Source organism: Labrus bergylta, chromosome 5 (assembly GCF_963930695.1).
Source record: "Labrus bergylta chromosome 5, fLabBer1.1, whole genome shotgun sequence".
NCBI lineage: Eukaryota > Metazoa > Chordata > Actinopteri > Labriformes > Labridae > Labrus > Labrus bergylta.
In genome coordinates, this window is record NC_089199.1 from 20,023,432 (window position 1) to 20,036,872 (window position 13,441).

General features: G+C 41.8%; 2 protein-coding genes across 2 annotated transcripts; both read left to right on the plus strand.

Moving 5' to 3' along the window:
* Positions 1-5,152, plus strand: sh2d5 (SH2 domain containing 5). Its single transcript, XM_020643408.3, has 10 exons — positions 1-316; positions 867-935; positions 1,038-1,118; positions 1,223-1,297; positions 1,416-1,562; positions 2,325-2,525; positions 2,653-2,836; positions 3,243-3,345; positions 3,447-3,606; positions 4,042-5,152. The coding sequence occupies exons 2-10, from the start codon at positions 882-884 to the stop codon at positions 4,246-4,248; spliced, it is 1,212 nt and encodes a 403-aa protein (XP_020499064.1). The 5' UTR covers positions 1-316; positions 867-881; the 3' UTR covers positions 4,249-5,152.
* A 1,097-nt stretch (positions 5,153-6,249) lies between these two features.
* kif17 (kinesin family member 17) lies at positions 6,250-13,090 on the plus strand. Its single transcript, XM_065955525.1, has 15 exons — positions 6,250-6,595; positions 6,699-6,968; positions 7,224-7,370; positions 7,582-7,683; positions 8,118-8,307; positions 8,725-9,177; positions 9,361-9,455; positions 9,558-9,753; positions 9,953-10,056; positions 10,198-10,310; positions 10,764-10,992; positions 11,434-11,692; positions 11,790-11,851; positions 11,937-12,054; positions 12,517-13,090. The coding sequence occupies exons 2-15, from the start codon at positions 6,738-6,740 to the stop codon at positions 12,705-12,707; spliced, it is 2,490 nt and encodes an 829-aa protein (XP_065811597.1). The 5' UTR covers positions 6,250-6,595; positions 6,699-6,737; the 3' UTR covers positions 12,708-13,090.
* The last annotated feature ends 351 nt before the right edge of the window (positions 13,091-13,441 follow it).

The window sequence follows — 13,441 nt, forward strand, 5'->3', positions numbered from 1 at the left end:
AAAAAAGACAGGATAGAGACAGCAGCAGACAGAGGGGAGGGCTGATTCAACGCTTCACTTTCCGCTGAGTTTCATAGCCCAACAGGAGTAAGTGTTCATAAACTTCTCCTCCTTCTCTGTGGGTGACCCAGACAGGGGTCCTCTCTCCCTCGAGCCCCGCCTCGGGCCCGCAGCAGCAGCAGCAGCACACCTGGACACGGTGCGGCGGCAGGTAAAGGTGTGGAGGACTTTGGTGTCAAAGACGGCGTGTGAGGCGAACAGACTGGGCGGAGGAGGTTTGTGACGGATTTTCGCGGAGGATCCCCGTCTCTGAAAAGTAAGTTTGTGTGAACCTCAAAGCCTTGATATAAACCTGTAACCTGCACTCAGTCGTGGACGCTCCGGTGCGTTGTCGGCGGTGGACGGTGTAAAAGTTTTCTCCGACGTAGTTTCACATTTTGCCTTCACTCACACTGTTCAGATGCCGACCTCTTTTCTTGACACGTCAAGAAGGAGACGCTTCGCCCGCAATTAAAACGTAAATTACGAGAGACTTTGACGCATTTTACAGAAGTGTGCTACGTTTTTAAAGCACAATGACGTGCCCAAACGAGAAAATACTACCAAATAAATACAGCAAATCAGGTCGCCTTCCTGTGGGTCTTCTGTGGCCAACATTGGGCTTAATCTCGACTTCAACCTGCTTTAAATCTTTTTCTCCCATTTAACTCATACTGTGATCATTTAACTCATACTGTGATCATTTAACTCATACTGTGATTCTTTGCCTTAGTGTCATATGTGCATGTTTTAACAGTTTTGTTTGAAATGTGTAATGTGGTCTTTGCTTTTGTGTGTTACACTGTGTTGCTGTTTGGCTTTTACAGAGAGTAACAGGTAGCATGGGGGAGACACCAGTCAAAGAAGACAGTACAGTCATCACACGATCAGCAGAGGTAACTTTAGAAATGTGTTTTTTTTTTGTTTTGTTTTTTTTACTTTTGGTGTACACATATGTGTTTAAATCTTCCCCTTAATTTCTCTCTTTACTGTGACAGTATTTGGGCTCGTTTCCTGTGGATGACCGCTGTTTGGATGACCAGATAGAACAACTGCACACACAGCTGAAGGCTCTTAAAGTGAGTCTCTCAAGTTTCCTCTGAATGATCTGTGTCCCAAAAAGCATCGACTGATTCCTGTGTTACCTTTTGAAATACCTAACGCATTGATTTTCTTACATTAGGCATGCAAGAAGAGGAGGCCCGTGTCCATCAAATTCTCCATAAAAGGTGTGAAAATGTATGATGAGGATGAAACGGTGAGTGATGTCGGGTTCATTTCAAATGAAAAATGAATGCACATAAATAAAGCTGTAAGATGCAGTTTTAGTCACTTTAGCTTTCCTGTTGTCTAATTCTCACCATCACTGTCTCCAGACACTCCTAATGGCTCACGCTCTGCGCAGAGTCTCTCTCTCCACCGCCCGGCCGTCAGATGCCCAGTTCGCCTTCGTCTCCCACAACCCAGGAAGCCCCGACGCCCAGCTGTACTGCCACGTCTTTAAAGCAAGGCACGCCAGAGCAGTAAGAGATGTCCAGCTTCATTTGTCTTCTGTAACAACAGCAGAAAATAGGACTGTAATTTAATCTCTTTTTTTTTTTTTTTTTTTTTAGTTTTGAACAACAAGAGAATAATTTAGTTTTTTACTTGTGCACTAAACTCCTAAAAATGCCTGAAACTTTTTGGTTAGCTGAATTTTTCACCCTGACTTTTACCTGCCAGCGCCGTGTTAACATGATGGCATGAAGTCGGGTTTAGCCGATGTGTGAACTCAGCTGGAAATATTCAGGAAAATTTCCGAGCGAGAGAGTGTGCAGGCATGATGACATTCACCACGCAACAGTCCAATTCTTGTTCACGTAATACAGCAGCCTAATATCTTCTTCTGCTTGTAAGTATTTTAATTTCCATTCACTTCTGAGAATACGTCAAACCAAAGTAGAATTGACATAAAGGCAAAAAACATTTTCATTTCATTCTTGGATTTCCACAGCCCTTTTTTTGACGTCACCTCATTTTAACTACTGGGTTAGTTGTCCCACCCTGAAGGATCCAACAAAAGAGCAAAGTCATCGAGATGTCTCTGTGACATCACTCTCATGATGAGGTCTAGTTAGGCTTTTGTAAACACCTGTTTGTGTGACCTATGTTCAGTTTAAGAAGTCATAGAAGGCTATCATTGAAGCTAGCCAACAATTTGGTTTAGCAAATCAAAGTTCCCCCCCTCCAACATTACAAATGGATTTGAAGTGCAACTGTTCATTTGTCAACTTTTTCTCTTGCAGGCACAGTTCCTGAACCTGGTGCTTTGCCGCTGTTTCCAGCTTTCTTATTTGGAGAAGCACCCAGAGGAGGCCCAGGAAGACTCTGTGGGCTCCCTGCCTCGTCGCAACCCCTCGCTGCTCAACCACGGCTTCCCTCTCAGTGTCAGCGCCCTGGTGTCTTTCAGAAGAGCGCCTTTCAGGGGCTTGTTTCCCGGGACTAAGGTCTGGACTTGAATGTAGTCTTCTTGTCACTCTTATCATCACAACTACTTATCATGTGAAGCGTGTTGTTTCTTTTCTAAGTTTGCAGCTCCTCCTGCAACATGTTTTTCTGTTCTCCGATCCACAGAAGAATCAAAAGTCTTCCGATGACCAGCTCAGCCGCCAGGATGAAGTCCTCCCCACCTCCTCTCCCTCTCTTGTGCGCAAGAAAGCCATCCGCAACAAAGTACTGCGCTCTGGAGCTTACCGCTCCTTCACTTTCACACCGCTCAAACAGCGAAGCGTTCAGGAGCGACTGAGCGCGTCACAAGGTGGGCTGAGTGTTCACAGGGCGATTTCAAGGGTCAAAGAGTTGATTAGGTAAAACAAGCCCCCCCCCCTCCCTTTAGTGTTTGGTGATTGGCAGTCACTCACTGTCTGTTGTGGTGTCAGATTATTAGTACGACTTGTCTCACAGGGTTTAGCGTACATCTCCTTTTAGGGTCTCTCACTGGTGTTCAATGAATGTTTTAAAAGTCACTCCTTAGTTTAACAAGTTTTTATTTCATCACCACTGGCTTGTTTTCAACTCAGTCCTTCCACATTAAAATCAAACCTTTTCCTCCCAGAGTTTTACAATACATTTGCTATTTCCTGTTTGACTATCTGCACTTTTGGACCTTGTGGGATGTTCTATCTTCACATTCTCATAGATTGCACTTTTTGTATGTGAAACAGGAAAAGAAGACAAGACTCAGAAAAAGAGATCCCGGTCTCTGAGCTTGGCCGAAACTGAAGAAGCACTGACTCAGGCAGTGTGGTGTTGGGATGGTATCGCAACGCAAGTGTCATTTCTACATTTCTTTTGTCTTGCCCACCAAAGAAACCTTCTCTCTCTCTTGTTGCGTCTCAGTGTCTAATGGTACGTATTCTGTGTTTTAGTGACAGCAGCTATGCCCTGCTTGCGGAAGATGTTCTGGGATCATATCTCCTATGCCCACATCCTAAGAAACCCAAATGTGGCTCTCTTATCATTCGATTGCCCTCCGGCCTGATCACCTACCTCATAGGAAACACTCGCAAAGGGAAGTTCCTGCTGGAGGTAATTGTGTTGTCAGCGTCATTTGAATATTAACAGCAAACAGCTGATTAATGTTTCCCTAATGACACAGGAAATGGTTAACTCCCCAGCAATATATGATTGACTAGTTGCTCTTTTACTCTAGTTAATATACGAGTATTTCTCTACAGATATCTTCAGAAAAGTTCAGATCTCGACTAGAATTTAACATAAACATCAGTAAATCTCAACAAAAGTTTTGCAGTGTTGGATTTGAATGTCTGCGGAAATTGAGGAGGGCGAAAATAATTTAAATTGAAAAGCTATAAAATAGTAAGTATTGGGTCAAATTAAGAGTGAGAAATCCCACTCAAACAAACAATTATGAAATAAATGTACAAGTACAGAAATGGATACATCTGTGTTACCTGGATGTACAGTATTTTTTTTATTCTCTTTCGTTTCTCTTTGTTGCAGAAATGTAAGACTGAATTCAGTTCGATAGCAGAAATGATCGAACACTACACAGAGTATCAGGGCGAGCTGCAGTGTCTGCTGAGCTGCGCCCGGGTTAACCACTGCTATGAGTGGGAGGAAAATACCAACAAACAGCAGGCCGTGAAGCCGTACAAGAGCCTGCACAAAGCCAAAGGCAAAAGTACCCACAGGAAGGAATGGGTTTAGATCCAAGACTGTGGAATTGCCAACGTCAGAGAATCCAAACCAAGTGACACTTTCTTTGTTCTTTTGCACATATCTTGTTTCATGATCACTTGTGGTGTTTTGGGCTGCTTTGCTATTTGTATAACACCATGAAAACTAATAACAGGCACTTCATGTAAATAGTTTACAAGTCATTTTGTCAAAGGGTATGTATTCTTCAAAGATGTTATCTTTTGTCCTGGCTGCTTTTGTATTTTAAATATAACTTTTTAATAATGTGGTTTTTTTTTTTGTGCCTTCAAGGCCTCAGAATATATTTGTGTTTTTTACGACAAGCAAGAACCTGAAAGAGAGAGTGCAAGGGTGTAAATGATCTCACAGGTCTTTGTACCCGATAGCAAAGTGGTGACTCTTCTTTTATTATTCTTGCATTGTAAACATGAGAGTTATATTTTCTTAAATTGTGTCGTAATATAGCTTTTTAATCTCTCTTATTTGTTACTCTTAGTGTGTAAGACATAAAGGGTATAGACCAGGAGAAAGTCTGAGCTGTAATACAGGATCAGCGCTGTGATATTTTAGAACTTGTCACTTTACTATTAGTGCGTTAATGACATGGCCTATAAAAAGGGGGAAAGCTTGGCTGTGTTGAAAGGTTTGCAGTCAAACTCACACTCTTAAATTACTGGAAATATATTATGCAGTTCAATATGCCTGATTATAGCTGCTGTTTGAATTCTGGTCCCCCCCCCTGGGATTTGTTTTATCATGTGACTGTCAGTGACATGTTTTTTTTTTGTCTTGTCCAAAAGGCTGCATTACCTGTTTTTATTTGAGCACTTGTCTCTTTCATATGAGGCCAACTTGATATTTTCAATGTCGTTCGTCCCTGTTTGAGATTAAATGACAGGTGAGTGAAACCCCACCCTGCTTCAATTGTTTCATGTCCTCTTTGACTCTGAAGAGCAACACCTCACAGCAGCTTTGGTACAGGAAGAAGATACCTCGTAAGTGTGTCAAATGCAGGTTTTAATGGGATTGTTTGATATGTGGAAAGGTTCATAGGAGATTTCTGAAAATTATTATTATTATAATTATTTGGAGGACGTCGTTTTCCATGTGGCCTAAGTCACTGGTTCTCCACTGGTCTAGCCCAAGGACCCACCATCAACTCCTTCATGAAAAATCTCGACCTAATCAATTTCCAAAAGGTTTCAAACAATCAAGATTTATTTAATGTAAAATTGTGCAGTTTGGTGACAGAACAAAGAAACCAAACAATCACCCTAAGTTAAAAGGTGCTTCGTAGACTTGTTGGCACTACTTTTTTGCGGGCACATTTTCCCAACCCACTAAAAACAGCTCTGCAACCTATTTTTGGGTCCCTACCCACCAGTTGAGAACCACAAGTCTCAAGTAGTAGTCTCAAGTATTTTTCCCACATCTACAGATGCCATAATTATGGATCAGCCAAGTGAATTCTTAGTCACACTGACTTCGAAAGTAAGTAGGCTACTCCAAAGTGCTTTACAAAGCAAAAAAAAAAAAATGACATTAGGAACTTTTAGAGCATCAAAAGAGAAATACAATTAAGATTGAAATTAAATAAATACATTTACTCAGTCACTTACTCCTAGCAGGAAAAAAAAAAAACATAATCCTGTGCACAACTCTATGTTATGTTAGTTTAGTTAAAGTAGCTTATTTTACAGTACAGTAGCTCTCCTGTCAAGCTGGATGTTAAGACAAGCAGGACGAAATATCCCAGTCCCATTTAAAAATAAGTATGCCTATGTAGTAGGTCCATAGACTGTAAATATTAGGTCCAAATTCAAATTTTAGATGCGAAATAATTGGCATACCTCACAACCTCAAGTTTTGCTGGACCTGTGGATGGAGGCTGTCACTATGGAAACAGTCTTGAAGAAAGATGAAGATACGCTACATTACAACATAACCCTGGAGGTGACGGTTTTGTTCTCGCTGATAGTAGAAAACTTAATACAAACCTTTATATATTTTCACATTGTTTTGTAAATGATTGAATGGAGCTGAAGTCACTGGTTTCGACCTCACTCACTCCTCATCAAGATGGCGACCGGGCTGTGGACGTTTCAGCTTTTAATGGTCATCCCTTCAGCGGTTGTTTACAGTTGCTAAGCAACCTAGAAACCGCCATGCGAGGAAGAGCAGAATGGCAGGTTGCAAAGACACCTGAAGAGAAGCACAACCGTGTGTGGGAAATAATTTGTGGCTCTATTTAAAGTAAATTTATATTAGCTTGCTGGTGTTTGAAATCCTCTTGTTGCTTTTCTTTGGAGTTTAACCGGAATGTGACCTGTTAGCTGTTTGCTATCTGACTATGAAGGTGAGTAAAATGAGGATGCAGCTCTATGTCTGCTCTGAAGTAACACATTTGTTAAGCAGAATTTAACTACCCCCCCCCCCCCCCTTTTTTTTTTTTTTTTTAGTTTTTTCTATTGCAAATGTCGAGGAGTGATTGTTGAGTCATGGGGTCAGAGTCTGTGAAGGTGGTGGTGAGGTGTAGGCCGCTGAATGACAGGGAGAAGGCTCTCTGCTCTAACATGGTGCTGTCCATGGACCTGCACCGCTGCCAGTGCTTCATAGAGAAGCCAGGTGTAGTGGATGAGCCACCCAAGCAGTTCACCTTTGATGGGACTTACTTCATGGATCAAACCACTGAGCAGATGTACAACGAGATTGCCTATCCTTTGGTTGAGGTAAGCTCCTGGGACTAGTTTTGTTTCTGTTATTTTTGTTTTCAGTGCCCATTCACATCTAATGTATGGAGATCGAGGCATTCCAAGTCGCCTTCTGGTCACTGGACACCCCCAGACCAACAACATATCTTATTGCGATAGCCTGCAGACCTCATTATTTACTTATCGGTCTGCTGTCAGTCACTTTAAATGGTCAGCAGGGTGTTTACAGTAGCCTTATGCAAAAGATAACATGAAACTTTTCTCTTTGCACAGGGTGTCACTGAGGGATACAATGGCACAATTTTTGCCTATGGTCAAACTGGAAGTGGGAAATCTTTCACCATGCAGGGGGTGGTGGATCCTGCAGCCCAGAGGGGAGTCATTCCACGTGCATTTGAACACATATTTGAGAGTATTCAGGTATGCTGGGCTACTGCTGTTAACTTCATTCATCTTTTAAAGTAATTCAGTTCATTAAAAGAGTGCATTAGAAACTTTATTTAAAACTCTTCTGGAGCACCATGCACACCCGATTTAGTCTTGTGGTTTCAGTCTTTGTCCAGGATTATTATTAAGTGTCTACCCTCAAAGTAAGTTATATAATGTGTTTGTTTTTTTGTGGGTAAGCTAGTGTGCAGAAAACACAAAATTCCTGGTGAGGGCATCCTACCTTGAGATTTACAATGAAGAAATCCGAGACCTTTTGGGAAGTGACACCAAACAGAGATTGGAGGTAAGTGTGTTTTGTTTAATTTAAAGCCTTACCTAATATTGTTGTTGGCAAATATCGTCGACCTGATATTGGCTTATCACAGATGTATCATTGTTGTCAAACAAGTTTTCCAATATGTGTTGATATGAAAAGTTGTTCAGACAAGGTAGAAACAAATGTTTAGCAAACGAAAATACAAAAATCAATATCTGTATAGGTCTGTATAGGTGTTACATTGGAAGTCAAAATGATTATTGTTCGTTTTTAAGCACAATCATTATTAAACCTGTTTCAAGACTACTCTTCTACGGTGAACATTTCGCTCAAGCTTTGTGCATACTGCTGCAGAAGCTTCCATGGTGACTAAAGCACAGTAGCATATGAGTCCTCGAAGGTTAAGGTGTTTGAACAAGGTGACAGACTTTGATTGTGTGTGTGTTTGATAAATGCTTTAGCTGAAGGAGCATCCAGAGCGTGGGGTGTATGTGCGGGATCTCTCCATGCACACTGTGCACAGTGTGGGGGAGTGTGAGAAGATCGTAGAGCAAGGCTGGAGGAACCGGGCAGTGGGCTACACGCTGATGAACAAAGACTCCTCCCGCTCACACTCCATCTTCTCCATCCACCTGGAGATCTGCAGCACTGGTGAACGCAAACACACACACAATACCTCAAACAAGTTGTTGGTTCAAATCTGTTTGATGTGTGATTAAGGCATTGTTGTCTGCATAAGTTGTTTTAGGAGCATTAGACCCTGTTAGAACTGATTAAATAACACTTTCATCCTCTGTTATTAGATATTCTCCGCTGTGGGTTTGAAGAGGGTTTTTTTTTTATGTGATATCTCTTCTATGCACCAACCAACTTACAATAACAAAAACACAATAAGGATAATTTACATGGAAGTAATAAAAGTCGTACCAAAAAATATGATAATTGACTGAGAAACATCACCAATATCTACTTTTAGTATTTCATGGGGGATTCTTTGCTTAATGTAAATTCAGATAAAAACTTGAACGTATTCCAACTGAATCCACTGTGTTTTCTCAACATTTCCAGATGCAGCAGGCCAGGATCATCTACGAGCTGGAAAGCTGAACCTTGTCGACCTGGCAGGAAGTGAGCGCCAGTCTAAAACCGGTGCTACTGGTGAGAGACTCCGCGAGGCCACCAAAATCAACCTCTCCCTCTCGGCCCTGGGTAACGTCATCTCTGCGCTGGTGGACGGACGCTCCAAATACATCCCCTACCGGGACTCCAAGCTGACCCGGCTGCTGCAGGACTCTCTGGGAGGAAACACGCGCACCCTGATGATCGCCTGTCTGTCGCCCGCAGACAACAACTACGAGGAAAGCCTGAGCACACTGCGCTACGCTAACCGTGCAAAGAGCATCCAGAACAGGCCGCGGATCAATGAGGACCCCAAGGATGCTCTGCTGCGAGAGTATCAGGAGGAGATCAGGAAGCTGAGGGCCCTCGTCTCAGGCCAGCTAGGCACTGCTAACCTTGCATGTAATGGAATATATTGTTTCTTACCTTTAAAATATAAGTGAAAAATCATATTTTAATGTGAAGGATTTATATACAAGGATTGAGAGTTGTTTCATTCTCTTCTTTGTCATACCATTTTTGTTTTCAGTCTTGATAAAAACTAAAAAGCTCCTTTGTTCTTTTCATTATAATTTGATCATGCAGCTCTTCTGGCTGCTCAGTCTTCTGAGAAACCCTCAGCAGTTCCTTCAAAGCCACAGTCCAGCACCCCAGAAGCAGAGAAGGACAAGATTAAAGAGGCAACTACTAGCTTCTCCCACACTCGTATATCATTTCACATCTCCACATGCACTGTACAACGAACAGGTGATTTATGGGTCTGTATTCTGCTGTCTCTGCAGGAGTACGAAGAGAGGCTGGCCAAGTTGCAGGCTGAGTACAATGCAGAACAGGAATCCAAGGCCAAGCTGCAGGAGGACATCACTGCCCTGCGCTTCTCTTATGAATCCAAGCTGTGCAACCTGGAGAAGAACGCAGCCAGCAGGGGGAGCTCTGTTCTAAAGGATGGAAAATCACCAGCCCCCAAGAAGGAACAATGTAAGGGTTTCTTCAATTTGTTTGGTGCAAGTCAATCTGCCTGAAAGTACAATCATATCAAAACACCTGACAAAATCTGAAGGGAAAAAAAAACATTTAGAAGGTTGTTGTATATGGCTGCACTGTGTATCAACAGCTGTTGTTATAGTGTGTCCATCCCTTGTACAATAACACTGCTCTTGATTATGTTGCCTCCCAGCATCTGTGAGCTCTAGTTCTATAACACAAGTGGCTGAGGAGGAGCTCGGCCAAAACACTGACTCACTGGGTCCCAGTGTCCATGTAGAGACTTCCATTACTGAGGTATTCTTTTACTAGCTTCCTCAACCATTACACCTTATCATTAAAAAATGCAAAAGTTACATAATGATGGTTCCACAAATGCAATTATAGACTTACAAGAACCGTATTTCATATTCTTTCCTCATGTTGGTGATCAAGCAGGATGTACCGTGTGCAGCAGTCGGTGTCCAAAAATGTCTGGACGGGGACGTGCTCGTCGACTCCCCTGACGTCACTTCTGCAGGGCCTCTGGACCAGAAACACGCCCTGGAGAGGTTTGTGGGAACACCTTTTACATACTTAATCAATCATCAGATTTGCTCGCACTTTCTCTCAGCATGCTTTTTGTTTGTATCCAGCCAAAATTTACTGCAACAAAAAAAGACGGGAACACCATACAAATTTATTTTTGTTAGTTAAGGATTATCGACTGATACATCCATATATTTTTTTTTACTTCTACCCTTTATAATGAAACCTCATTCACTAGGACTGGGACCATAGCTTGATCCATTTCTTGCTATCTACTTATGATTATGAGGAAGTTACTGCATATTATTAAAACTTTTTTAAAGGTATAAAAGTAGAATTTCAGTAAAAAAAATATTTGCATATGCAATCCATTTCATGATGATTCCAATAGGGCATTGAGCAGCTAATCCGTCCTCTATCGTATTATTTGAATAGTTTGTGATCTCCAACCATTGTTCCGTTTCGTTCACCTCTAGACTGCATCAGCTGGAGCAGGAGGTGGTCGGAGGCGAGCAGGCCAGGAACAAGGAGCTCCAGCAGAGACAGCGTCAGAGGAAGAACCTGGCCGACCAGAGGAAAGTCAGTCTTATCCACGCTCTGTCAGAGAACAGTGAGGAGAGCGAAAATGTGCTGCTGAACGTCTACAACTCCATCCAGGAGGAGGTCCACGCAAAAAGCCAAATGCTGGTCAAGGTCCAGGGGAAGGTGGGTCACAGAGGCTATAGGACAAACTAAACCATCTTTTTGGGTTCAAGATGGTGCTCGTCAACACAATAATGACTGGAAGTATAATCTGTTCAGCAGATCTGTCCAAGAAACACATAAATTAACAACTAAGCATCACATTTTGCAAGGCTGAAAAAGGCAGCAATTACATTTTTAGAAAAAAGAAACAAAATAAGTAAAATTAGACAAATCAAACACCAGGAGTAAAATATAAACATACATTTTTACTAAACATTTAATGTGGAACTAAAATGACAGTAATTAATTTATTTATTTTTTCAATTTACAAAGAGAGACCACAACCTGGTTTACCAAATGATGCTGGATAATGCAAGACAACTGCCGCATGTCTAAGCTTTCATCCCTGAATTAATATGCTTTGCTATTTAACCATCTAAGTGCATTCATCTGTTGTTGCAGCTGAAAGCAGCCAAACTGGAGATACGTGACCTGCAGGCAGAGTTCGAGGTGGAGAGGAACGACTACCTTGCAACCATCCGGCGTCTGGAGAGGGAGGGTCAGTTACTGCACAGCCTGCTGGAGCGAACGGTGCCCCTGGTGCGTCGAGACTGCAACTACAGCAACTTGGACCGCTTGAAGAAAGAAGCTGTCTGGGACGAGGACGGCACCACCTGGAGGCTGCCAGATGTGATGGTGCAGAAAACATCCCTGCCTTCAGGTGAATAGGGCCTATAGAAATAGATCTAAAGTGAAAGTCACATTTGTGTTTGAGGATTCTTACTCAAATATCTGATTTCTCTCTTTTTCTAACACAGCAGTGGCTCCGAAACCTTCAGCATGCAGAGGTTCAGCTGCGGATTCTGGAGAGCCACTTATGGTGTGTTTTTGTGACATGCTAAATCTTTTGCTCACACACACTGAAACAACAGCACAGAACCGTAACACTGTGGGGATTTTTGTAGGTGGAGGAGGACAGATATAAGGAAATGCTGAACCGTAGTGCAAGTGAAAACATCGCCAGCAGCTACTTCAAGTCAAAGAGAGCGAGCCAACTGCTTGGAGTTGAAACCAAGGTTCACGGTAAGACCAGGACCTGCATGCTGATCCACAAATCACTAAGTAATCTGAGATGTTAAAGACAACAAATGACTGAGTACAAACTGTTTAATTAGCTAATATCTCTATTTGAGAATGTCATTTACAGTAATGAATGTGCATGTTGTTGTCGTTCATCTCTGTGAGTTTTTGGTCTTTGGTTAGATCCAGATGTGTCAGTTTTGTCAGTGTTCATCAGCTCAAAAGAATTAGCACATATGGGACATGTCATGTTTACCCAGGAGAAGGTTTACAGTATTTTAAAGCACTGTCATTTGTTTAAAAAAATCCAAACCATCGATGGTTGCAAAATAATGATCTAAAAATGTTATACAAAGGATTTAATTTCCAGTGCTTGTATTAACAAGCTCTTTAATTGAGAAGACTTTTACAAAAGTAACAATGCCTTTTACATTTGACCCCGCTGATGGAGCTCTTGTCCTGCAGCCGTCCGCTCTCCTCCATTGGTTAATGGGGCGGCCCACCTCACTGTGAGTGGTTCCACTACGAACCCACCTGTAAGCTCTGACTCCGTGTTTCCACGCCCTTTCCGCCTTGAGTCGTTGGCAGCCCAGGGGTCCATCGGTAAGGGGAAGCGCAAGAAGAGCAAATCTCACATCTACAGTGAGGGGATTTAGTAAACAGACTGTAAATTCCCATTCCCACACACTCTTTACACATCTCATTGTTGTCCATTGACTCAAAGTTTTTATACCCTTCTGTTGAACACAAAATGCTAACGGTAAGTTATTCAACTTCAGGCTTTCTTTCGCCATATATGAAAACACTATGAACCTTTTGTCGAACATTATGTTTTTTGTTTTTCAATGCTTATTTTCAAAAGAATACTACCTACAGTATAAAACTACCTTCATTTTTGCACTGTCCCTATGATTCCTGCACTGTGAGACTCAAAGTCCAACTACTCTAATATTTCACTTCTAATGTATTTCACTGCTGCTTAATGTAAATCACTATTTAACCAGTTCTGTTTTTGACATCTGCTAAATTAAAAAGATCAAATTGATTTATCCCACTTTTTGATTTCATTTAAACAAAAGCCATTTAAACGTGGCATGTTTAGAGTGTTTAAGGACAGACATGAAGAGGAGCTAATCCCAGAACAATTTGAAGTCTTAGAAAATAAAACAAACTGAGCAACCTGATTATTCACAAATAGGTAGGGGGAGCTGTCGTCTAGGCAGCAGTGTTGACAGTAGTCAGAGGATATCTCATGTTACCCGTGATCTCCTGGGTCGTCAAGATAATTTTTTATGTGTTTAATATAGCCATACACAAGTCTGTGCAAAAGGACAATGTTTATTCCATTATCAAAAATGATTCACAGACTACATTTCAAATCAAATAATCT